The sequence below is a fragment of the Centropristis striata genome, chromosome 7 (assembly GCF_030273125.1).
Source record: "Centropristis striata isolate RG_2023a ecotype Rhode Island chromosome 7, C.striata_1.0, whole genome shotgun sequence".
Lineage (NCBI taxonomy): Eukaryota > Metazoa > Chordata > Actinopteri > Perciformes > Serranidae > Centropristis > Centropristis striata.
Genome location: NC_081523.1, coordinates 3,691,446 through 3,718,524, shown reverse-complemented (window position 1 = coordinate 3,718,524; position 27,079 = coordinate 3,691,446). Strand labels below are relative to the sequence as shown.

Below are 27,079 nucleotides of genomic sequence, written 5' to 3'. Positions count from 1 at the left end.
TGTTTAATGTTTTTGGTGTGTTTTTGTGTGTGTTTTTTGTAATTTTGTGTGTGTTTTTTTGTGTTTTATGTGTTTTTTTGTGTGTTTTTTTGTGTTTTTTTGTGTTCAAAATGTTGATCCAGTAAGTCAAAATGAAAATATAATAATATATAATAATAATAATAATATGATCATTATATTATAATTTAAGGGATAATAATAATCAGGTCATATGAGGTTGTGCTGAAAACAATGATACCAACACAACATGGTAAAGACTTTTAAGTGGATTATACAGGCAGAATGAAAAGGAGTCAAAAAGCGATAAATTAGCCCCAAACTCCAAAGGGTTAAAATATTCAGTGGTATTACTGTAATAATTCCCCCTGTAGTTCTGCTATTATATCTGAGTAGCATCCTACTAAAATATGTCTACTGTAGCTCTTTTTTTTCCATCATATGCTACGTGTTTAGTTAATACCATATTAATTTGCAGGCTCGGCTGAGCTGAAACTGAATTAACCTCCACTCTGGTCACTCAGTCAGCCGAGTGGATTTATAGGCAGGGAGTGAAGTGAGGTGAAATACACAAAAGGCACCCAATTAAAAAGCCGTGCAGCCAAATGGAGAGGGGATGAAAAGTTACCAATTAAAAAGCAGCGTTTACACGGTGCTGAGCCACCAGCTCAGGATAAATAACTGCTACACTTCATTGGCTGAGGTCCTGCTGCTGCACGCTAACTGACACTGGGTTTAATTGCCTCTGTAGCATATGGTAATAATGATTATAGATTATAATGAAGTCTGTGATTTAACACATTTAACCTTTCTATTATGGCTGCTCTCAGAGCCACAGGAGGACAGCAGCAAAGTCAACGTGTACCAAATGAAAAGATGAACAGCTGACATTTAATGACATGACAGAAAAATGTAGAAAGAAAACACTGTAGCAATTTTTTTGTACTGTAATACTGGCTCACTCCACCTCAGGGAGCCACTGAGCCAGAAATCACCTGGGCTGGTGGACACATTTAATAATATATACACTGTAAATATTTTTTTTTTTAATTTTTTTTTTACAGTAACTTATTGGCAGCAATTAACAAGTAACTCACTGTAATTATTATCTACAATGTAAAGATTTTCAAGTTTTCCTTTTAATCATTTTAATTTCTCATTTTCAAATCAGTTTTTTAAAGTTTTTTTAATTTATTTATTTTACTTTACTTTAGTAAATGAGTTCAATACTTCCGTCCTTCACATTATCATTATTATTATTATTATTATTATTATTACTTTTATTATTATTATTTTAATTTTTTATTATTAACTCTTAATTAAATTTTTTTTAGTTTTTTTCCCCACTCAAATCTTGTGCGGCTTTAAAGCTCAGCCAAAAAAATCAGGATTTAAACAGCTTTACCGGTGCATATCAATTACTCGTAAATATGGTCAAAAACATTTGATCAAACGCTATACCTGTAATACATAGTAGCACAAGCCTGTATTTGTTAAAAGACCGATATAAATATATTTTTCATGTACATTTATTTACCGGTTTTTACCCGCTTGCAACTCAAAGTACCCGTGTAAAGCAGCAAACTTTCCGAGGAGTCCTTGAAGGCATCATCGCCTAGCAACAACATAACGTTAGTTGTAGTTTTCTCGCTTTGACCAACTTTCTGTGACACAATGCCCAAAAAGAAGGAGAAGAAAAGCGGCGAAAAGCAAAATGAAGACAAGAAAACACCGAAAAATCAAAGTTCTTCGACTCCTACTGATAAAACAGAGTCTGGCGACAAAGAAAAGGATTTATATCTGATTCAAATACGGTATTTGAACGAGCAGTTGGAGAGGTGAGGCAGTTTTTTAAGTGTTTCTCCATTTAGGGAAATAAATCAGTTTAAGTTAAAATACTTTAATGGGATTAATGTGATAATATGTTTAATATTAGTTAACTTTGTTGGTCATGTTTCACAAAAAAAAAAAAAAAAAATCACTTCAGCTCACTTTTCGAATGTGACGTCATGCTGTTAGCTTTGAAATTAACATTCTAATGTGACGTCATGCTGTTAGCTTTGAAATTAACATTCTAATGTGACGTCATGCTGTTAGCTTTGAAATTAACATTTAGTTTGTTTCTTTTAAAACACCAAAAATGAAAAATATAACATAACTAGTGGTGGAAAGTAATTTAACCCTTTGATGCACAACATGGGTCCAAAGTGACCAGATTAAGTTTTTATATTCTATATCTTTGCAATAAATTAATTTCATCATTCAGTATTCCAGGTTTTCCTCAAATAACTTATTTTTTTGTTTTAATTTCTTACTTTTTGAATAAAAACCCTTTTTTTTTTTAATCACTACGCTTCTAATGCACAAGGTCATTTTTGACCCATGTTGTGCATTAGAAGGTGTTTATATGTTGTCACCAATTTAAAACCTGACAAAGAAGACACAAATATTAACTATCCTATTTTGTTAAATTGGTGTTTTTCCAATGGTAATTATTATTTGGTGGCTCTAATAAATCTCAAATGTTAAAATATGTGATTTTCCAATGTAATCTGGTGGTTCTAACAACTCTTTTAAAGTTAAACCTTCAAAATAAGACAAAAATATTTACACATATACTCAAATTGTTAATTTAGTGAATCACTTTTTGTATCACTACGCTTCTAATGCACGAGGTCATTTTAGACCCATGTTGTGCATTAGAAGGTGTTTATATGTTGTGCATCAAAGGGTTAGACAAGTATAATTTGGGAAACTAATTATTATGAATAACAATAATATTATACGTACACACTAATATTATTCATAATTATTATTATTATTATTAATAATAAAAAATAGTCAATTGTCAAATAATTTATCAGCAAAAGTGTATCGCTGCACCAATTTTAAGGTACTTTACTTGTGTAACTGTGGATTAAGCTGGTTTAACTTTATGCTCAGTTAAACTGATATTCGACAGCATTTCAGGGACAAATATTATACTTTTGACTCCATTACATTTACTTAACAGCTAGTAAGTAAAATTAGTCATTATGCACAGTGGCCTGTTTCAGAATAAAATGTATATTATTGAATTATAATTATTGGTGTGTACATCACATTTACTTTGAAGCTGGTAAAGGTGGAGCTGATTTAAACTACTTTATATACTGGATCCAGCTTGTGAATTTCCCTCCAGAATTTTCAAAGTTATCAAGAAAATGTAGTAGAGACACAAATAAAGTGTTTTCCTCTGATGTTTAGTGGAGTAGACGTATGAAGTAGCAGGAAATGGAAACACTTAAGTAAAAGTACTTTAAAATCTTAAACAAATACCTACTATTGTTATATATTTTTGGAGGTATTTTTTGTCTTTTTTGGGATTTTACGTCTTTTGTTTCTTCTTTGGTCATTTTATGTCTTTTTGTGTCTTTTTTGTATATTTTTTTTTGTCATTTTGTGTCTTTTTACATCTTTGTTTGGTCACAAAAGACCAAAAAAGACAAAAAATGTACAAAAGAGATCAAATTAAAGCTGCAAGCAGTGATGAACTGGTCCGACCTGGTGACCTGCAAGTTATTTGTTTCTTACCAAGAAAAAAACAACTTAGATTTAGAAGTGTTAGATCATTTATCTTGTTTTAAGAGTTAATTTCTTATTTTAAGCGTTCAACATGATTATTTCTAGATTTAATAATCTTAATATAAGAAATCTTGTCAAGGTAAATTATCTGTCCATGCAGCAAGATCATTTCCCTCAGATTTACTGTTTTTATCTGGTTTTTAGACTAAACACCTTTTTTGCAGTGTAAAGGCTATGATTACAAACTTTCCAAGCTATGAAAAAAATAGACATATTTAGGTATATATGAAATAAATCAGTTGTAATTGCATACAATTTAAGTTACTTTCGACCACAGCAAGAATGAACAAATGTTTGTCTGCTCCTCCTGCAGGTATCAGCTGAAATGTGACCAACTAGAGAGGCAGAAGAAGGACTCCAACAGTCAGTTCAGAGCATTGGAGAAGGAGAAGAAAGACATTGTTGAGTACCTAAAGCGCTCGCTGCTGGACAAGGAGGCGGAGGTGGAGGAGCTGACGGAGCGCCTGGAGAGTCAGCAGCAGGCAGCCGAGCAGGACAGCGAGGCCCTGAGGGAGCACCAGGCTCAGCTGAGGCGGGAGCTTCAACACCGGATAGAAGAAGTCACGGCAGAAAACACAACACTCGGTGAGGCTGAACGTCTCTTACTGAACCTGGTCTCACAGAAATCCGTGAAATAGCCACGGATTTCGCTTAACTCAAAATCCGTGGAATAGCCACGGAATCGCTCAAATTTCCGTGAAACTGACACGGATTTCGCTCGATGCAAGTTAAAGACAGTCATATCCCGTGGCCATCCCATTGATATTTGTTCCTATTGGTTTGTTCCAAGTCACGTGACTTTCAAGGTTCCGGCGGTCAGAACAAAAAACATGGCGGAAAGTTCTCTCATTTTTAGTGAAAAAATTAATATTTTGACTTTGTTTCTGCATAAAAATGGATTTTGATCACATTTCTAGCGAGAAATATATGTTTTATTTTCTAAATATTCACTCAGTGAATGTACATAATCACTTTGTGGTGAAGATCTCGCCAGAAAAATATGACTGTCATTAACTTGCATTGTAGCGAAATCCGTGTCAGTTTCATGGAAATTTGAGCGATTCCGTGGCTATTCCACGGATTTTGAGTTAAGCGAAATCCGTGGCTATTTCACGGATTTCTGTGAGACCATGTTGCTCTTACTGCAGCATGTTGGCGGTCACATGAACAGAGTTTTAGAGGGTTTATCCTTTCTTTCTCCTTCTCCTCCTCCTCCTCCTCCTCCTCCAAGCGGCGAGACTGGCTGGTCTGGAGGAGTTCCAGAAGCAGAAGGAGCAGCTGATGTCCAACATGGACACTCTGGAGAAGCAGCTTTCCAGCCGGGAGGAGGAACACAGAGTTACCATCCACAGCCTGGAGATGAACGCGCTGCTGGAGAAGAAGAGGTGATTTTCTCACACTGTTACATCTGCAAACACTGCAAAAAAGGTGTTTAGTCTAAAAACAAAATAAAAACACTAAATCTGAGGGAGATGATCTTGCTGCATGGACAGATAATTTACCTTGACAAGATTTCTTAAATGAAGATTATTAAATCTAGAAATAAGCATGTTGAACACTTAATGAGAAATTAACTCTTAAAATAAGATCAATTAAAGCTACAAGCAGCTAGCCTGGCTAACACCAGACCAAATCTCATTGGAGATTAGGTCTGGACACCTTCAATGCATTTCTCCGTAGAGGAGGTGTGGTTTACGATCCTCCGGAGCCGTTTATTGGGCGCTTAGAATGTCTATCAAAGCGTCTGTAGGTAGCTCTTAGCCAATCAGATCAGTTATACCAGATGACGTAGTAGAGCAACAGAGATGGATGTTTGTTGTGTGTGTGTCTGTGAGAGAGTGTTGCTTGCTGCTTTGCTTCTCCAGTTCTCGCTTTCTGCAAGATTATTTATTTTCACGCTTTATTCCCCCTCATGTCATTCAGCCACACACATCCACTGATTTTATGGGCAATAAACAAGCTGCTGCGGGTCTCTGGGGGCTCCGCTGTCCCCCGATTCGGAGCGAGATCACCGGCGGTGACCGGCGGTCTCACCGGCTCGGCGCTAATAGCCCCGCTACCGGTGATCTCGCTACCAGCCGGGGGACAGCGGAGCTGCCGAGAGACCTTTCGCCTTTCAACTTTCGCTCTAAACTATTTAAAACACCATCTACAGCTAAAGAGAGTTTCACGTCTGCAGCAGCCATGTTGGATCCGGAAAGCTTCCAAGTGCCGAGTAGTACGCGTCATCGTCTCACCGTCCCTCCCCGCTCTGTGATTGGATCCCTAAAACAGGGCTAAGATAATCGCCTCGTTTCCAGACTGCCTGGAGGTTCGAAATCAAATTCGAGCGCGCAAGGCAGTCTGGGTATACCCAGGCTAACAAGCAGCGATGAACTGGCCCGAGCAGAGTGACCTGATTTTTTTTTTTTGGTGGAGTTTTTTTTGTCTTTTTGTGTCTTTTTATGTCTTTTTTGGGATTTTACATCTTTTGTTTCTTTTTTGGTCATTTTATGTCTTTTTGTGTCTTTTTTGTGTCTTCTTTTGGTCATTTTGTGTCTTTTCACATCTTCTTTTGGTCACAAAAATGACCAAAAAAAGACAAAAAATGTACAAAAGAGATAAAATTTAATTCATTCTCCAAACCTTCAGTACTGTTTAATATGCTGCGCCTACATTCAGGTTGGAGACGGAGATGGAGATCCACGTGGCGGCCATGAGGGCGGAGCTGCAGCTCCTGGTGGAGCAGAAGGTCCCGGAGACCACCAGGTCGGCCCTCCAGGAGAACACGGAGGTGAAGGCTCGGATCAGCCTGCTGTCGGAGCAGACTCGGGCCCTGATGGAGGAGAACTCGGCCCTCAGGGGCCGCAAGAGCCGACTCAGCGTGGACGTGGACATCCTGGAGGAGATGCTCAGTGAGACGTCCCGCCAGAGCTGCATCCGCAAGAAGGTCAGAGGAGCAGAGACACTGATCCTGTAAGAACCGATATTAACTCAGTGATGTTTAAATACATGATATGTTCCCTCCGTCAGGTGGTGGAGCAGCTGACAGAGAAGTGTCAGCAGCTGCAGGCGGAGCTCAAAGACTGGAAGCAGGAAGTGGAGCAGCTTCAGAGCAAACACACAGGAGAGCAGGCGGAGATGGAGACGCTCAGGTCAGAGATTACTGCAGCTCTACTCTACACATACTACTGACTGCTGTTAGGTTGAAAACATAAAAACTTCTGGACAAAACAAACAAAGACAAAAGAAAACGTGCAGGAACAGTGATGCAAACACTCGACTAAAAGCAGCTGACTGAAGCTCTGCTCATTGAAATATTCAGCTGTTGACACTAAAACAAAACCTAAAGTATATACAGTAAATTGGTGTAATTTGTGGCTGTTTTAACAGTCAGTGTTGACAAAGAAAACACAGAAAGTAGAGAAGTTAAAGGTTCAGTGTGCAGGATTTAGTGGCATGTAGAGGAGAGGATGCAGCTTACAACCAACTGAATACTCGTCCACTAGAAGACCTGTGGTGGCCTAGGATTCTTAGTTTTAGTTGCTTATATACCAGTTCTCTTAAAAGTCATAATAAAACAATTATATATTTATATCAATTATATTCAATTTCTGCCAGCAATTCCTCATTAAAATCCTAAAACATTGATCCTTTAACTAAAGAAAGTATCCACTGCAGATCAGTTCTACTATTTAATGTGTTACGTAAAAAACTCTTTCCTGAGTATCCTGGGGAAGAAAAATAAATAATTATATATATACATACACACACACACACACACACACTACAGGCCAAAAGTTTGGAAGCAAGATCAAATTTATACAAAAAAGATCATAGTTTCATTGCTATACTTTTCAACAAAATAAACATGATTATTACATAAAGAGTCACTTATTAGAACACATCTTTACTATAATTATCTTTGGGTTTTTATTGCTTAGACTTTGTGTTTCCTTCTTTCTTTAATGTATAAATCTGAACTCTTGTTTCTTTACTCAGCTGCTTCAGTTTGATCCATTTCTGTGGTAGTTTGTCAGAGATATGAACACAGTTGAGATTTATTGAGGGTTTTTGTATCCAAACTGTCAAAAGCCAAAAAGCTAAAGTGAAAAATGCAAACTGTGATTTGTTTTGTTTTTTATTTTTACACTGAAGTTGTGACTGTTCCAAATCTTATCAACCCTAAAACTAAACCCTTCTTTTTTTTGGTAACATTTATTCACCAATGGTCTGATAACATCAATGTTTACCTAAAGGTCAATGGAAGAAAATGGTTCAATTCAATAAAGGAAAAGTCTGATCATGTAGTAAAAACATCCAGAAATCCAAAGAATCCAGACTGGTTTTTAAGAAAGACATTGTAAACAGAACATTTAAATTGCTTCCAAACTTTTGGCCTGTAGTGTACACAGTATATCAAAAAATTAGACTGACGACTGATCTACTAAAATATCTAATAACATGCAATATAGTTGCACAATATAACCTTAAGCATCAGTGACATGTTGTGGACTTGTTGTAGTTGTATTTAGTTTCTCTCTGTCTTCAGACAGGACCGAGCCTCTCTGTCGGAGCAGTGCAGTAAAAACAGAGCCGAGCTGAGTCGGCTGCAGGCGGAGCTGCAGGAGGAGAAGAGGAGGAGGAGCAGGATGAAGAGCATCATGAAGGAAGCAGCCATCACTCTCAGACAAGCTCTGATGGTAGACAAGAAAAAACCTGCCATGCTGCATTTTAAGTTGCATTCTTTTCCCTTTCCCATAAAAAGCACATACTGTTACATGCATGCAGTTTTGGGACTACTTTGCCTCTTGCTCATATATCCATCCACAGTATTCATTCTGTGCTTGTTCCTGCTCCTTTAGGTGTCAGAACCACATTTCAGCCTCTGCTCTTGTCCCTGCAGGATGCTCCCACAGACCAGGACTTGGACTCTAAGCAGCTGATGGAGAAGCTGCTGCTGGTCTTGGATCGACCCTCATTCACAAACTCTGCTGCTGAGAAAGACGAGCTGCTGACCTCTGACCCTGCAGCAGCCGGGTAACTACATCAAGTGATATTTTTCCTTTTTTAGAGGAGCTGCTTGTGGCTCTTTTTTTCCTGCATTGTGCACCTGATTGTGAGACAGTTTCAATCAGCTACATATAGAAATAATCTTTGACTTTAATATGCTTGATTGCATATTTAAGTGCATTTCTTTGAGACGTTTTGATGTTTAAATCAAATAAATTAAAGTCTCAGCTGTTGCCAATGAGACAAATGATCATAAAAGTAAATAAAAAACCAAACTGCTGCTTTGTCTTTTCAGAGACGTGATCCTGAATCCAGCAGCGAGTCTCCAGTTCGAGCTGGCCCACTACAGACCAGGAGACCTGGGACTGGTACCGCGTCCCACGCTGAAACACAAACTCTGCAGGACGGGAGCAGCAGCGTCCAGCAGCAGCCTCGTGCCCCTGCTCAGGTTGGTACTAACATAGAAAATCACCTCCAGTAGTGCAGATGTCAAGTCGTTTTTTATTAAGTGACAAAAAAACTTAATCTGAAAAACTCAACAGCATCGTCTGCCTGGATATCATGACCCTGTAACTAATATAAGATAAAATAGAACTCTATTAATCCTCAAGGAAATTATTGTCAGGTTGCTCCAAATATACAATAAAATACAGTAAAATAAGAATAACACAACACCAGATAATCAGATAAATTGATAAAGTGTCCTATTAAAAATATATAAGTGCTGTTCCAGGCTGCAAAAACACACCTACATTGTTTTGATTACTAAAATATGACAGATGGCAGCTGCCAAAATTAGTATAAATAACTCGATAAATTAACTAATATGCCATTAATTGTACCAATAATATTACAAATAAACGGAGGCATTAGTTAGTTGAGGTTTGTTAACATTAGAAACAGTCAGAAATCACATTTAAAAGATGGTTAAACTTTTCCCTCCTGCAGCTTCACCACATTATAAACTATAAAAACAGCAGTTGAAAGGTTAAAAACTAATCATTATAACATAACAGTCTCCTGAACATAAATATATATATTTCACTTTTAGACATCAGAAAAACAAATGCTGACTCAGTGTGTGAAGGCTGCACAGATGGAGAAGCATTTCCAACAAGACAGCTCTGTTTCAGAAATTCTTCCACTGCTACATTTGAGTCATTTTGTCTCCTATTTAATGCAGTTTTCAGAAACAACATGCTCACATGTGCATCATGTCACCAACATGACTGAATGTACAGAATGTGTACAGTATGTGGCTGCATGGACACATTTTACTTCCCGTAAACGACACAAGATGGAGACAAAGTGCACATTTTGTTCACAGCTGGCTCATTTTGAACACTGAACATTTTGTTTCTGTCACTTATTTACATGCATATTATTGTTTGCTGCACAGGTTGGTCGATAGAAACACCTTTTAACAGTTTCTGATAGTTTTTCCTATAATAAATATCCTTCACAGAAATACCATTCTGTTAATCAGACATGCTGTATGCCCAGGTTATCTATGAAATTCATTATTAAGATTAAGATTTGCTTTATTAGTCCCCCAGCTGGGAAATTTTGAGTGTTACAGTGGTAAAATGGATAGCAAGATAGAGAGCTTTCAATCAGAGTAACAATAAATAGTAAACAAATAATATAAATTAGAAATATAAAGAAGGTATGAGCAATTAAACATGTACAAATATTTTAAGTATTAACATCATTGCTGTGGCTCTTGGTGTGGTTGAGAATAATCTCAGCAACAGTTTTATTTCAGTTTAATATTTGTAGGTAAAACTTGAAAGTGAAAGAACCATCCATCCATCCATCCATCCATCCATTTTCTTCCGCTTATCCGTGGCCGGGTCACGGGGGCAGCAGGCTAAGCAGGTCATTCCAGATGTCCCTCTCCCCAGCCACAACGTCCAGCTCCTCCTGGGGGACCCCAAGGCGTTCCCAGGCCAGGAGAGAGATATAATCCCTCCACCGTGTTCTGGGTCTTCCCCGGGGCCTCCTACCAGTTGGACGTGCCCGGAACACCTCTAACGGGAGGCGCCCGGGAGGCATCCTTACCAGATGCCCAAACCACCTCAGCTGACTCCTTTCGACGCGAAGGAGCAGCGACTCTACTCCGAGCTCCTTCCGGATGTCTGAGCTCCTCACCCTATCTCTAAGGCTGAGCCCAGCCACTCTAAGGAGGAAGCTCATTTCAGCCGCTTGTATCCGCGATCTTGCTCTTTCGGTCACTACCCAAAGTTCATGACCATAGGTGAGGGTTGGAACGTAGATGGAGCGGTAAATGGAGAGCTTTGCCTTCCGGCTCAGCTCCTTCTTCACCACGACGGTCCGGTACAACGCCCGCATCACTGCTGACGCTGCACCAAACCGCCTGTCCATCTCACGCTCCGTTCTACCATCACTCGTGAACAAGACCCCGAGATACCATGGCCTCAGACTTGGAGGTGCTAACTCTCATCCCAACCGCTTCGCACTCGGCTGCAAACCGCCCCAACGAGTGCTGGAGGTCCCGGCTTGATGAAGCCAAAAGAACCACATCATCTGCAAAAAGCAGAGATGCAATTCTAAGGTCACCAAACCGGATCCCTTCCTCCCCCCGGCTGCGCCTTGAGATTCTGTCCATGAAAACCACAAACAGAATCGGAGACAAGGGGCAACCCTGGCGGAGGCCAACACCCACCGGGAACGTGTTTGACGTTGAGCCGAGTATGCGGACACAGCTCTCACTTTGGTTATATAGGGACCGGATAACTCGCAGCAACGAGCCCGGTGCCCCATATTCCCGCAGTACCCCCCACAAGATTCCCAGAGGGACACGGTCGTAGGCCTTCTCCAAGTCCACAAAACACATGTAGACTGGATGGGCAAACTCCCATGCCCCCTCCAGAAGTCTCGCAAGGGTAAAGAGCTGATCCGTTGTTCCACGGCCAGGACGGAAGCCGCATTGTTCCTCCTGAATCCGAGGTTCGACAATCGGCCGGAGCCTCCTTTCCAGCACCCTGGAGTAGACTTTTCCGGGGAGGCTGAGGAGTGTGATTCCACAGTAATTGGAACACACCCTCCGGTCCCCCTTTTTGAAAATGGGAACCACCACCCCAGTCTGCCACTCCACTGGCACTGTCCCAGACCTCCACGCGACACTGAAGAGGCGTGTCAACCATGACAGCCCAACAGTGTCCAGAGCCTTCAGCATCTCAGGGCGAATCTCATCCAACCCTGGCGCCTTGCCGCCGGGTAGCTTTTTGACTACCTCGGCGACCTCTGCCAGGGTTACTGGTGAGTCTTCCCCTGAGTCTTCAGACTCTGCCTCCTCTACAGAGGACGTGTTGGCTGGATTAAGGAGTTCCTCAAAGTGTTCTTTCCACCGTCCGACGACATCCACAGGTCGGGTCAGCAGGTCTCCGCCCCCGCTGAACACAGCTTGGGCCAAGCCCTGCTTTCCCTTCCTGAGACGCCCGACGGTTTTCCAGAACCTCTTTGAGGCCGACCGAAAGTCCTCCTCCATGGCCCCCCCGAAAAAGAGTTTTTGCTTCAGCGACTGCCGCAGCTGCAGCCCTTCTGGCCGAACGGTACCTGTCTGCTGATTCCAGAGACCCCTTGGCCAGCCAAGACCGAAAGGCCTCCTTTTTCAGCTTGACGGCCTTGACGGGTTCTTGGGTTGCTGCCACGACAGGCACCGACGGCCTTCAGGCCACAGCTCCTACCAGCCGCATCAACAATTGAGGCTTTGAACATGGCCCATTCGGACTCCATGTCCCCAACCTCACCCGGGATGTTGGAGAAATTCTTCCGGAGGTGTGAGTTGAAGACCCTGCAGACAGGGGCCTCCGCTAGACATTCCCAGTTCACCCTCACTACACGTTTGGGTTTGCCAGGTCTGTCCAGCATTTCCCCCGCCACCTGATCCAACTCACCACCAGGTGGTGATCAGTTGACAGCTCTGCTCCTCTCTTCACCCGAGTGTCCAGAACATGCGGCCGCAGATCTGACGATACGATAATGAAATCGATCATCGATCTTTGGCCTAGAGTGCTCTGGTACCAGGTACACTTATGAGCAACTTTATGTTCGAACATGGTGTTTGTTATGGACAATCCATGACTAGCACAGAAGTCCAATAACAAAACACCGCTCGGGTTCAGATCGGGCAGGCCGTTCCTCCCACTCACCCCCCTGAAAGAACCATATAACACAATTGTGTTGAAATCCTGAACAAATATAGCCTGGCTAACACCAGACAGATTTCTGGACACCTGCCGTTCATTTCTCCGTAGAGGAGGTGTGGTTTATGATCCTCTGGAGCCGTTTATTGGGCGCTTAGAATGTCTATCAAAGCGTCTGCAGGTAGCTCTTAGCCAATCAGATCAGTTATACCAGATGACGTAGTAGAGCAACAGAAATGGATGTTTGTTGTGTGTGTGTCTGTGAGAGAGTGTTGCTTGCTGCTTTGCTTCTCCAGTTCTCGCTTTCTGCAAGATTATTTATTTTCACGCTTTATTCCCCCTCATGTCATTCAGCCACACACATCCACTGATTTTATGGGCAATAAACAAGCTGCTGCGGGCCTCTGGGGGCTCCGCTGTCCCCCGGCTTGTAGTCAGATCACCGGCGGTTACCGCCGGTCTCGCCGGCTCTGCGTTACGTAGCACCGCTAGCCGGCGCTACCGGTGATCTGGCTACGAGCCGGGGGACAGCAGAGCCGCCGAGAGACCTTTCACCTTTCAACTTTCGCTCTACAGTAAACTATTTAAAACACCATCTACAGCTAAAGAGAGTTTCGCGTCTGCAGCAGCCATGTTGGATCCGTAAGAAAACTACAAGCTTCCGTCTGCCGAGTAGTACGCGTCATCCTCTTGCCGTCCCTCCCCGCTCTGTGATTGGATCCCTAAAACAGGGCTAAGAAACCTCCCTGGTTGCCAGACTGGATGGAGGTTCGAAATTAAATGTGAGCGCGCAAGGCAGTCTGGGTATACCCAGGCTAGCACAAATATAAAAGGAGCTGAGAAATAAATCAGCTTTAATGTTGTAAGTTGCTTATGAATGCATCATTATCACCTGATTATCTCTGAAAAGAAATACTGACATTGTGTTGTTTATAATATTACGATCAACAAAAGTATGGTAAATCATATAAACCATGGGCAGATTTAGTATTAATTTTTCAGTATTTACAGTCGTTTCAATGGGGTTTTGCAGTGAAAATACGGAAGACAAATTTAAAAAAACTTGCTGCTTGGAGTAACAAGTTAGTACATGTAGCAATAAAACTTTGATCTCAAAGGTCCTGCAATAAAATAAAAAAAACACAGTCAAACAAAGTCCAAAGGTAGTGAGGGCTGTAATCTGTAATAAAAAAGGAGCAGTCAATGAATAAATGTTTCTGAAAAACTCTTTGTATATAGATATATTACAAAACTGCACAGAGACACATACACACACTTGTTTTATACATTGATGAAGTTTAGCATCAGTGGTCTTTTCATCATCTGTTCCCAACAGTTTCACTGTCACAAAGTATATTTTGACACATGAAACATTAGATACAACAATTTTATAGTCTGAAACTCTGGACCATCTTGTAAGGAGTGCTGGTGTTGAAGGACAGTATTATATTCTATCTGCAGGTAATAAAAACATGTGACTGCTTTTATCTCTGATAATGATTAACTAATGGAAGATGTTGGTGAGGTTGAGATCAGATTCTGACATTGTTGAACAGAACTGCGACGCCATTACACCGTGAGATCTCTGACTGATCACTTGAAGGATTTTAAGCAGCAACCTGAAGAAACTGGATCTATTTTTCTGATCATTTGGAAACGACAGAAATGGCTGAAAAAAGTGCTCTTTTAAAAGGTTACTTGGATTGTCATTTATGTTTGGAAACTTTCAGAGATCCTGTGTCTCTGGGCTGCAGCCACAGCTTCTGTTCAAGCTGCCTGCAGAAATTCTGGAAACAAACAAAAATAAAAAATTGTCCTATTTGTAAAAGAAAATCATCAAAGGAAGATCCTGGGGCGAACTTTTCCTTGAAAGAACTGGCTGACTCCTTTGCTGGGAGACAGAAATCTGGATCAACTGAGACAGAAAAAGAAGAGAAGAAAAAAGAGACGGTGAGATGTAAACATCCAGAAGAGACTAGATTGTTCTGTAAGGATGAAGACAGAGCTGTGTGTCCTGTCTGTGAGTTTTCTCTCCACCAGAGTCACAAAGTGGTTCCTATAGAACAAGCAGTCAGTGACCTGAAGGACCAGCTGAAATCTGACTTACAGTCTCTGCAGGACAAGAGGGACAAATACAAACAAGTGGAGGAAACATACAATGAAGTGAGTCAACAGTCCAAGAAGCAGCTGTTGTCCACAGAGAGACAGATCAGAGCAGAGTTCAACAAGCTCCACCAGTTCCTGAAAGAGGAAGAGGAGTCCAGACTGGCAGCTCTGAGGGAGGAAGAGGAGCAGAAGGGGAAGACTATCAGCAGAGAGATGAAGAGGATTCAGGAGCAGATCTCCTCTCTGTCAGACAGTATCTCTGCTGTTGAAGAAGAGCTGCAGAAACACAAGGTGCCATTCCTCAGCAGTTATAAAGCCACTCAGACCAGAGCCAGAGTCCAGTGCTCACTGTCAGATCCACAGCTGCTCTCAGGAGCGCTGATAGATGTGGCCAAACACCTGGGCAACCTGTCCTTCAGAGTCTGGGAGAAGATGAAGGAGAAGGTCCACTTCACTCCTCTCATTCTGGACCCAAACACTGCAGCCTACAATCTCTATCTGTCTGATGATCTGACCAGTGTGAGACGTGGAGACACAAACCAGCAGCTTCCTGATAATCCAGAGAGATTCACTAAGTATGTAGAGGTTCTGGGCTCTGAGGGCTTCAGCTCAGGGAAACACAGCTGGGAGGTGGAGGTGGGAGATCATCCTGACTGGTTTGTAGGTTTGGCTAAAGAGTCAGTTGACAGGAAGGGAGAGAGAACTGCTTCACCAAAATCTGGAGTCTGGTGTTTATCACATCAGAGTGGAAAATACACTAATGTTGTTGGTCAGACTGTCAGAGTGAAGAAGAGTCTCCAGAGGATCAGAGTCCAGCTGGACTATGACAGGGGGGAGGTGTCCTTCTACGACCCTGAAGACAAAATGACTCACATCTGCACTCACAGAGACACTTTCACTGAGAAACTCTTCCCATGGTTCAGTCTTGGAAAGGCTGGTGATGCTAAAACTGCTGATATCAAAATCTGTCCAACAGATTTCTCTGTGCTGTTTAGAAACGGTGGTGAGGTTTAACTGATTCATCATGTTCTTTGTTTATCATGGTGATAGATAGTTTCAGTTCTCGATACGAAAAGAGGTAAAAAAAAAAAAAAAAAAAAGTGCCAGGCAATTCAGTTATGAGATTGTAAATAAATAAATAAATCAGGTAGAGGCATGAATAATGGTGGATAAGTAATTACAGGGAAAAGAAGAATTAACAGTCGATAATTTTGTGTTTCAATGTTTCAAAGATTGTGGAGGAGGAAAAAATCAATTAAAGGGTAAATGTTAATAATTAGAGTGAGACTGACTTACTTTTAGTCTAATTATCTGTGAAACTATGTAGTTCAAGCTTAAGGTCTGTTTTTATGGATCATTTTGAGGTTTTTGAGATTGCTCAGATTGTTTAAAGCCTTGGAATATTTAATGTTTTTTGTCAGTTCAGAGATAAATTCCAGTTAGTTCTTTCACACGTTATAATAATTTAATGTTAAAGTACAGGAAGAAAATGTAGAGATCCAGGTTAAAGAACCTTGATTAATAACTGAGTCAGAGACACTTTGTCAGACTGGTGTGAGCGCAGCAGCAGGAGAATCCCCAAGTGCAGTCAACGAGACAAACGATACAGTTCAGGGATTTATTGTCTAAAATGAGGGTCCAAAAGTTTGTCCACTCCTGAGGGAGACAAGGACGTCCAAAAGATCAGGCAGTGTGTCAGGAGGACATACAGAGAGTTTCAGTGATACACAACAACTTTTTGTTCTTTTAAACATTCTGCAGAGTTGATTTGGTTACCAAGGTGACAGAAATGTTTTGCTTATTGTCTGTACAGTCTGTAATTAATGATTCAAAGTGGTTTTCATGGAGGTTTGTTCTTAAATTTATTGGGATCTCATTTATTTTTGATCTACTTATCTACTATCTACTTACTATTTAATTAATGTCAACTAAATATTTGGTGATTTTTTTTTTGTATCTACTTAAATTGCTGCTTTGATGGCGTTATCTATTTTTAAATAAAGGATATTTTGATTAACAGAAAATGAATTTGTATGAAATATATGAGGTGATAAAATGTGTGAATTAGTTGAATAAGAAGCCTGTTGTTTTTACTCAGTTAGTCACAGATTAATATGAGCCAGTTAAGAAGTGGTGGAAAAAGTATTCAGATCCTTTACTTCAGTAAAAGTACTAATACCACACTGCAGAATTACTCCACTACAAGTAAAAGTCCTGCATTCAAAACCTTAAAAATACAAAAGTATCAGCATCTAAATGTTCTTAAAGTATCAACAGTAAAAGTACTCGTTATGCAGAATGGACCCACTCAGATTGTTTTTTATATATTCTAAATATATTATTGGATTATTATTATTGATTCATTCATATAAGCAGCATTTTACTGTAGTCATGGTAGGGCCAGATTTGATTACTTAATATAGTGTTATGTGGTTTAATTTACATAATAAGTGACTCTGGGACAGAGCAAAGACTCTTGTGCTGTTTTATTTTACAGCATTAAAGATAAAGTGCAACACTTTTTTTCTTTCTTTTTTGATATTAAGACATTTGAAGAACATAAATATGAAAGACCAAAACTGCCAAAAATATAAAATACATAAAAGAAAAACTTGATGAAAAAAAAAATATATATGCAATTAAATATGCCAAACATATTAAAAATAAATAGAGGCATTAATCAGGTGATAATAATGTGATATTTGTTGTCACTCACTTCTTCACTTATTTACCTTTGTGTTAATTCCCCTTTTTATTTACTTCCATCTCAAATCTTTCTTCTATATATCCATTATTAAATATTTTAAAATCCATTCATTTATTATCATTTATTTTATTTTTACATTAATTTAGTCATTTTCATTTATTTATTGGTCTTTTGCATTTTCACCTCTATTTATTTCCCCAAACGTATTTAATTTTGTATTATTTCCTTTTTCACATTATTTTTTACCCTTCATTGTATATTTGATATTCATTATTTGAAGTCACTTAAAGTGTGTCATGGGGTAAATTCTTCAAAGCTTAAAATAAAAATAAAGAATAAGTTAATACATTAAAAAACACAAACAAATAATAATCATCCATCCATCCATCCATTTTCTTCCGCTTATCCGGGGCCGGGTCGCGGGGGCAGCAGGCTAAGCAGGGCATTCCAGACGTCCCTCTCCCCAGCCACAACGTCCAGCTCCTCCTGGGGGACCCCGAGGCGTTCCCAGGCCAGGAGAGAGATATAATCCCTCCACCGTGTTCTGGGTCTTCCCCGGGGCCTCCTACCAGTTGGACGTGCCCGGAACACCTCTAACGGGAGGCACCCGGGAGGTATCCTTACCAGATGCCCAAACCACCTCAGCTGACTCCTTTCGACGCGAAGGAGCAGCGACTCTACTCCGAGCTCCCTCCGGATGTCTGAGCTCCTCACCCTATCTCTAAGGCTGAGCCCAGCCACCCTACGGAGGAAGCTCATTTCAGCCGCTTGTATCCGCGATCTTGTTCTTTCGGTCACTACCCAAAGTTCGTGACCATAGGTGAGGGTTGGAACGTAGATGGAGCGGTAAATCGAGAGCTTTGCCTTCCGGCTCAGCTCCTTCTTCACCACGACGGTCCGGTACAACGCCCGCATCACTGCTGACGCTGCACCAAACCGACTGTCCATCTCACGCTCCGTTCTACCCTCACTCGTGAACAAGACCCCGAGATACTTGAACTCCTTCGCTTGAGGCAGTACCTCTCCCCACCCAGAGGGGGCAGTCCACCGTTTTCCGGCAGAGAACCATGGCCTCAGACTTGGAGGTGCTAACTCTCATCCCAACCGCTTCGCACTCGGCTGCAAACCGCCCCAATGAGTGCTGGAGGTCCCGGCTTGATGAAGCCAAAAGAACCACATCATCTGCAAAAAGCAGAGATGCAATTCTTAGGTCACCAAACCCAATCCCTTCCTCCCCCCGGCTGCGCCTTGAGATCCTGTCCATGAAAACCACAAACAGAATCGGAGACAAGGGGCAACCCTGGCGGAGGCCAACACCCACTGGGAACGTGTTTGACGTTGTGCCGAGTATGCGGACACAGCTCTCACTTTGGTTATATAGGGACCGGATAGCTCGTAGCAACGAGCCCGGTGCCCCATATTCCCGCAGTACCCCCCACAAGACTCCCCGAGGGACACGGTCGTAGGCCTTCTCCAAGTCCACAAAACACATGTAGACTGGATGGGCAAACTCCCATGACCCCTCCAGAAGTCTCGCAAGGGTAAAGAGCTGGTCCGTTGTTCCACGGCCAGGACGGAAGCCGCATTGTTCCTCCTGAATCCGAGGTTCGACAATCGGCCGGAGCCTCCTTTCCAGCACCCTGGAGTAGACTTTTCCGGGGAGGCTGAGGAGTGTGATTCCACGGTAATTGGAACACACCCTCCGGTCCCCCTTTTTGAAAATGGGAACCACCACCCCAGTCTGCCACTCCACTGGCACTGTCCCAGACCTCCACGCGACACTGAAGAGGCGTGTCAACCATGACAGCCCAACAGTGTCCAGAGCCTTCAGCATCTCAGGGCGAATCTCATCCAACCCTGGCGCCTTGCCGCCAGGTAGATTTTTGACTACCTCGGCGACCTCTGCCAGGGATATTGATGAGTCTTCCCCTGAGTCTTCAGACTCTGCCTCCTCTACAGAGGATGTGTTGGCCTAATTAAGGAGTTCCTCAAAGTGTTCTTTCCACCGTCCGACGACATCCACAGGCCGGGTCAGCAGGTCTCCGCCCCCGCTGAACACAGCTTGGGCCAAGCCCTGCTTTCCCTTCCTGAGACGCCCGACGGTTTTCCAGAACCTCTTTGAGGCCGACCGAAAGTCCTCCTCCATGGCCCCCCCGAAAAAGAGTTTTTGCTTCAGCGACTGCCGCAGCTGCAGCCCTTCTGGCCGAACGGTACCTGTCTGCTGATTCCAGAGACCCCTTGGCCAGCCAAGACCGAAAGGCCTCCTTTTTCAGCTTGACGGCCTTGACGGGTTCTTGGGTTGCTGCCACGACAGGCACCGACGGCCTTCAGGCCACAGCTCCTACCAGCCGCATCAACAATTGAGGCTTTGAACATGGCCCATTCGGACTCCATGTTCCCAACCTCACCCGGGATGTTGGAGAAATTCTTCCGGAGGTGTGAGTTGAAGACCCTGCGGACAGGGGCCTCCGCTAGACGTTCCCAGTTCACCCTCACTACACGTTTGGGTTTGCCAGGTCTGTCCAGCATCCTCCCCCGCCACCTGATCCAACTCACCACCAGGTGGTGATCAGTTGACAGCTCTGCTCCTCTCTTCACCTGAGTGTCCAGAACATGCGGCCGCAGATCTGACGATACGATAATGAAATCGATCATCGATCTTTGGCCTAGAGTGCTCTGGTACCAGGTACACTTATGCGCAACTCTATGTTCGACCATGGTGTTTGTTATGGACAATCCATGACTAGCACAGAAGTCCAATAACAAAACACCGCTCGGATTCAGATCGGGCAGGCCGTTCCTCCCGATCACCCCCCTCCAGGTACCGTCATCGTTGCCCACGTGAGCGTTGAAGTCTCCCAGAAGAACTACAGAGTCTCCAGGCGGTAGCCCAGGACACCACCCAGAGACTCCAAGAAGGCCGGGTACTCCGAACTGCTGTTCGGTGCATAGGCACAAACAACAGTCAGAGACCTTCTCCTCGCGACTTGCAGCCGCAAGGAGACGACCCTCTCGTTCCTCGGGGAGAACTCTAACACAGCGGCGCTCAGCCGGGGGCTTGTGAGTATCCCCACACCCGCCCGGCGCCTCTCACCCTGGGCAACTCCGGAAAAGGAGAGAGTCCAGCCTCTCTCCAGGAGTTTGGTTCCAGAGCCCACGCTATGTGTGGGGGTGAGCCCAACTATTTCTAGCTGGTAACGCTCCACCTCCCGCACAAGCTCGGGCTCCTTCCCTGCCAGCGAGGTGACGTTCCACGTCCCCAGAGCTAGCTGCTGGAGCCGGGGGTCAGCACGCCCAGGTACCCGCCTTCGCCTGCTGCCCGACTCCCACTGCACCCGACCCCTATGCCCTACTCTGCGGGGGGTGGGCCCACAGGAGTAATCATGTACTCTGTAATTAATTATTCAAAGTGGTTTTCATGTAGGTTTATTCTTAAATTTATTGCGATGTCAGTTCCTCTTAACATTTATTGGAAATCAAAACTGCTATCAAATGAATATTTATGGATTTTGTTTCAATCAATCAAAGGGTCTCAGGGGGTCGGAGACATGGACGACAAGAGGCGGATTGTTGAAGTGGAACAGCATACAATAATTCATGACAAAACACATCGTTTATATAAGGATAGATGGTCAGAACAACAGATCTTCCACGTCGGAGAAGCAAAGTAAGCCGTTTGTTGTTGTTGTTTACCTTATACACAGTTTATCACGGGATCTCGCGGTCTCCCGTACGTTCAGGATTATCCGGTGCTTGTTGTAAACAAACAGAGATCGCTAAGTGAACACCTCCTGTAGCAGCAGCACATACACACTGTACTGCTACAGAGCTAACTGTTAGCCTGTTAGCACATACACACTGTACTGCTACAGAGCTAACTGTTAGCCTGTTAGCACATACACACTGTACTGCTACAGGGCTAACTGTTAGCCTGTTAGCACATACACACTGTACTGATACAGAGCTAACTGTTAGCCTGTTAGCACATACACACTGTACTGCTACAGAGCTAACTGTAGCTAACGGCGGCTCTTCTTAACGAGCCGGCCTCCGGCTAAGAAGGAGTCGCTGGATTTGTCTCCAGTCACTTTCTTGAGAAATAGTAATGACGGGGGTCTAAAGCACGCTCGCCGATGAGCCGCCTTCTTCTTCTCCGGCAGGCTATACGCTATCCACCGTATTTCCACCGGGCGCGTTACAGCAGCAGAACGTCAGCTTAGCGAGCCGGTCGCATACACGCGAGATAACGAGATCACGCGATAATCCTGACCATACGGGAGACCGCAAGATCCCGTGATAAACTCTAAACTCTATTTATACAGTCTATGGATAAACTGTGTGTATAAAGTAAACAACAACAACAAAAAACAACTTACTTTGCTTCTCTGAGGTGAAAGATCTGTCTCAATGCTGCCCTCCCCGGTCATATCCAGATCTAACTAAGGATTTTTGGTGTTTTTTTTTTTTTTTTTTTTAAACATGATTAAAAAAAAAAAAAAAAAAACACCAAAAAAAATCCTGAGCCGGATTTCCGGCACCGTGCCAGACGTCTTCAAGCCCTGCTAGAAGTAACTTAAAATAATTGCACATAAGCACACTGTAAAAAAGGTGTTTAGTCTAAAAAACAGATAAAACAGTAAATCTGAGGGAAATGATCTTGCTGCATGGACAGATAATTTACCTTGACAAGATTTCTTAAATTAAGATTATTAAATCTAGAAATAAGCATGTTGAACACTTAAAATAAGAAATTAACTCTTAAAACCAGATAAATTAAAGCTGCCAGCAGAGTAACCTGATGATTATTTGTTTCTTACCAAGATAAAAAAAAAACCTTTAGATTTAGAAGAGTTCGATAATTTATCTTGTTTTAAGAGTTAATTTCTTTCTTTGAATTTAATTTCAGATGATTCAGCTTGTTGTGTTGTAAATATCCTCTTTAATTGAACTCTTTTCACTCTTCCATCTCTCAGGAAGCCGACGAGTCAGAAAACAAGTGTCTCCTTTAACCGGACCGATTCAGCTTTGACCTGCAGGAACTCCTTCACTAAACTGAAATAACATCAACTGATTAATTTACAATTCATGTTGGAGGAAACCTTCATGTTCTCAGAATATCACCTGACCATCTGTTTATGTCCTTTGCAAAGTTCATAATTATTTAGTTAAAGTTACATATAATGATAAATGCTAACATTTACTGTAGCAGTAGGTCAATAAACTGAGTCACTTTTTCAAAGATAATAAATCTGTGTTAAACATTTGGCAATATCAACATCAGTGTTAAATGAAAACGCTTTATTTATTCAACTTTTGTTAAATGTCTTCACTCAGAAAGTAACAATGTTTCATCTAATTGTGTTGCACTGATCTATGATGGATACTTAACGATGATGGAAGTTTCCAAATCTGCAAAATTGTGAGATTTTTGGGTTCAACATTATGATTTCCTGACACCTGATAATATTTCTGTTTATCCTCGTGTACAAGCCGCCAACAGTGTGGAAGAAAAACAACAATACCACAGTGTAGAAATACTGCTACAAATAAAAAACCTGCATGTAAACTTAATCTTTTTCTGCTTTGAATTTTGTTTTGTATTGTTGTTTTTTGATTGTCTATGTTTCTGATAAACAATTTGGATAAATACACGTTCAAACGAGTTGGGACACTGCATAAAACGTAAATAATAATGCATTAAATTCAGAATTCAGACTGTTTAATTACAAAAAAACAGAAGTTTATCAGTTTTATCATAAAATATATCATCTTTGTACAGTTTTAAATTTAATATATATCAAAAGTGCTTCACAGATTCTGTTGTATTTACATTATTTACAAAGTGCTGCATTCACAACTTACTTTAATAAGTTAAGAACATCTAAATGTTCTTAAAGTATCAAAAGTAGAAGTACTCTTTCTGCAGAACGGACCCACTCAGATCGTTTTAAATATTCCAAATATATTTTGGATTATTATTATTGATGCATTTATGTCAGCAGCACTTTAATGTTGTCCAGGTAGGGCTAATTTTAACTACTTACTACTAAATTGGTTATATGTAGAAAAGTGATATGACACTAATTTCTACTTGTATTGATGATGTAATTTTTATGCTAAAAAAAAAAAACACAATTTATTGACCTTTGACCCCAAAAATGTAGTTACTGCACAAGTTACTTCAAATTGATTTTATGCTAAGTGTGTTTAACAACTCTCTTCAAAGATTTGTGTATTTTAGACTTAGACCTAATATCATTTTATCTCACTTTTTTTAATATATTAATCAAATCCCTATCGAATAAATTTATAATTTATATTATTCTTGTCTTCACTATTCAACAGAATGAAGAAACCCAAGGTCTGCTTTGGTTTTAAGTTGGCTTTTGTTGTTACTGCAATTTTTATGTCATTATTTCTCTGAAATAAAGCAAAATTTAAATCCAAAACTTTGTCACAAGATAAAACATACATCAAGGAGTTCATTTTTAATTATAACTCAATTTTGCCCAAAAATGTAGTTACTGCAGTTAGACTTGGTATGACAGGACAGGATGTCTTGTTTCATTTTAAAATGTTTTGCAGTGTATGAAAGTGTTTCGTGACCAAGACAAGTATCAAAATGTTGGGCGACATGCTGAAAACCTTCAAACTGAACCACTTTGTGAGCAAAAAAAAAAAAAAAAAAAAAGGATTTAATAGCCTTTTCTTCTGATAAACAGGTGGAGAAAGAGAACCGTGTAGAAACCAATCACAGAATGAAAACGTGACATAAAATTTAAACAGAAACACCGTGAAAAAAGTGATCTTCAGTGCAGTTTAATTCCCCTTTAAAAGTGTGAAACGCTTCACTTACCTGTGACTCTTGGCTCAAACAAGAAGAGACACTGATCTATAATCTTTAATTGGTGTTTATTGTTATATGGCGAAGAAGTCTCAGGCACTTGGACTCTCCTGGAGACGAGAGTGAGTGCTTGAAGAAGACTAGAGGAGGACAGACAGTTTATATTACACATGAGACACAGACAGGAAGGAAACTGGACACAAACAGGAGAATAACTACACTCTAAACCGTCTGTACAATGAAATACATATATCTGCATTTAAAAACTATACTTTGATAAATATATAACTTCATGGGTCGTTAAGTAGTAATAGGAAATATTCAAAATACTGTGATTCTTCTCTTTAAATAGATACAAAGGATTTGTATAAAAGTACAATTTTCTCCAGTCTAGGTCGCGTCTATTCGTCGCACGTGGCCGGGATGTTGGAGGCGAGCAATATATACAGGAAAGATTTCCTCTAACATGTGGGTGGATGATTCTCCATCTGTCTACTCTGATGCGCTCAAAAATAATAATAAGAAAAAAAGGAAAAAAAAAAATCACATTTTGGTGCTCTTGAATGATCAACATTGAGCTTTAGAAATAAAATTAAAAAAAAGTTGTCAAATTTGCAGAAAAATAAGAAAAAAATTAGGAGGAAAAAAAAAAAAAAAGAAAAGGCATTTAGTAGTTGACTTTGTGTCCGTGTTGGTTTGCTGACTGTGTGGGGACCGGAGGCACCAGCTGGTTACATTCATATTCAAAGGGCACTTTGGGCTCGGCAGTGTCACATAAATAACAAATATTTCCAGGAATCTCATTGGTTGGTTGGTTGGTTGGTTGGTGCTTGGGATTGAGTCCCTCATCCAGCTGTGGTAAGGCGTCGTTCAGCGAGAACCAATAGCAGCGCGGGGTTAGCAGGAGGAGGCGGGGCCTCTAGTCAAACATGCCCCTCCGAGTGGGACTTGGTGACGTCTTTCTGCCGAGTCGAGGCGTCCCCTAGAATAAAATAAACAGGTTTAAATGATTAATGTGGCGGTTAGAACAAAACAAGGTGGTTTTAACGGATGAAGAAGTGGATAACTAGTCTTTGTGGACAATGCAGATTCATATTGCTTTTCTCTATATATGTGTTTTAATTCACACCAATTACTAACGATACTCAATTGTATATAGATTACCATTTTCTTTAACAGGAGGAGCGAACCTGTTCGAAGTTTTATGTTTTGTTTGTTTTTATTTTTCTGTCTATGTAAATGCAGCTATTTGAAAATATGGAAGTTGAATGACGATACATGAATGTAAAAGCTGTATGTCAAAGTGCTATAAACTGAAAATAAAATGAAAATATTGTGGAAAAAAAATAAAATAAGGTGGTTTAACGTTTGTGCAGAAAAGTTGCTGAACCCTCCCGTCGACTATACAGCCATGGTGAAAAAATTAGGCCCTTATTTTGTATATTTGACTAAAATTGACCAAATTATAATAAAAAAAAAGATGAAAATTATATATCAATTTGTTGGTCTTTAGTTGCCGTAAAAGGTGAAAAAAAAAAAGTTGTTCTTCTTAAGTTTTTTCCTGAGATAGAAGGAAAGGTGAAAAAAGGTGAAAAATTAATTTAATACAGTTTTTTCTACATGTCCTAAAACCAGTCTGATGTCATGGGGTCCTTTTAGACCACAGGTGTGACTTTTTAAAACTTTTTTTTTGCTGTCACCTAAAAATAAACAATGTTTTCATTAAAAGTTAAGATAACCTACTCTGTACATTCCCATCAAAAAATTATTCCATACAAATAATAATAATAATAATAATAATAATAATAATAATAATAAAGACGTACAGGTGACTGGGCTTTGGAGAAGTTGACGTGTGCGTAGAGCAGCACGGCGATGTCCTTGTGTCCTGCTTCCAGAGCGATGGACAGAGCGTTACTCTCATCCTGAGGACGACAACAAAGAAATAGAAAATAAGAAATAAAAAACGGTCACACAGCATTATTCAGTAAAAATAAGGTTCTAATATAAATAGAAAAAGTGTACAGGTACATCTAAAAAAATTAGAATATCATGAAAATGTTCAAATTTTTTCTTGTCAATCATTTCAGAAAGTGAAACTCAAACATTATATTGATTTATTACACATAGAGTGAAATATTTCAAGCCTGTTTTTCTTGTAACTTTGATGATTCTGGCTTAGAGATAATGAAAACACAAAACTCAGTGTCTCGGAAAATTAGAATATTGATCAGAAGTTCAATATGTGAGTCCACAGTTGGTATTTTGTGTCTCTTTTGGGTCATTTTTGCATCTATTTTTGGTCATTTTGTCTTTTTTGGTCATTTTTACATCAATTTTTGGTCATTTTGAGTCTTTTTGGGTCATTTTTGTGTCTTTTTGGGTCATTTTTGCATCTATTTTTGGTCATTTTGTGTCTTTTTTTACATACATTTTTTACACTTTTGTACATGAGTTTCCCTTTCTGAAATAATTGACAAAAAATATTGAACTTTTTCATGATATTCTAATTTTTTTGAGATGTAGCTGTGTAAAAAAAAGACACAAAATGACCAAAAATAGATGTAAAAATGACCCAAAAATACACAAAAATGACCAAAAAGAGACATAAATGTATCAAAAAAATTCACAAAAAAACAA

The 27,079-nt window shown here is 40.7% G+C and overlaps 3 protein-coding genes across 4 annotated transcripts in view; 2 read left to right on the top strand and 1 right to left on the bottom strand.

The window, feature by feature from the left end:
• Nucleotides 1-1,632: 1,632 nt before the first annotated feature.
• Nucleotides 1,633-23,494, top strand: cfap157 (cilia and flagella associated protein 157). The gene is made up of 9 exons (XM_059337934.1): nucleotides 1,633-1,835; nucleotides 3,935-4,206; nucleotides 4,853-5,006; nucleotides 6,283-6,550; nucleotides 6,634-6,755; nucleotides 8,153-8,303; nucleotides 8,507-8,640; nucleotides 8,909-9,061; nucleotides 22,569-23,494. The coding sequence occupies exons 1-9, from the start codon at nucleotides 1,672-1,674 to the stop codon at nucleotides 22,654-22,656; spliced, it is 1,506 nt and encodes a 501-aa protein (XP_059193917.1). The 5' UTR covers nucleotides 1,633-1,671; the 3' UTR covers nucleotides 22,657-23,494.
• Nucleotides 14,069-16,834, top strand: LOC131975305 (nuclear factor 7, brain-like). The gene has a single exon (XM_059337935.1). The coding sequence runs from the start codon at nucleotides 14,448-14,450 to the stop codon at nucleotides 15,900-15,902; it is 1,455 nt and encodes a 484-aa protein (XP_059193918.1). The 5' UTR covers nucleotides 14,069-14,447; the 3' UTR covers nucleotides 15,903-16,834.
• Nucleotides 23,495-24,488: 994 nt separating the features above from the next.
• Nucleotides 24,489-27,079, bottom strand: part of kank1a (KN motif and ankyrin repeat domains 1a) — a 110,032-nt gene continuing 107,441 nt past the window's right edge. For both annotated transcript variants that reach the window (XM_059336284.1, XM_059336285.1), the window contains exons 12-13: nucleotides 26,266-26,364; nucleotides 24,489-25,421 (exon numbers count right to left, since the gene is read on the bottom strand). In XM_059336284.1, coding sequence (XP_059192267.1) covers nucleotides 25,359-25,421; nucleotides 26,266-26,364 — 162 coding nt within the window. In that variant the 3' untranslated portion in view covers nucleotides 24,489-25,358. The remainder of the gene's footprint in view (nucleotides 25,422-26,265; nucleotides 26,365-27,079) is intronic.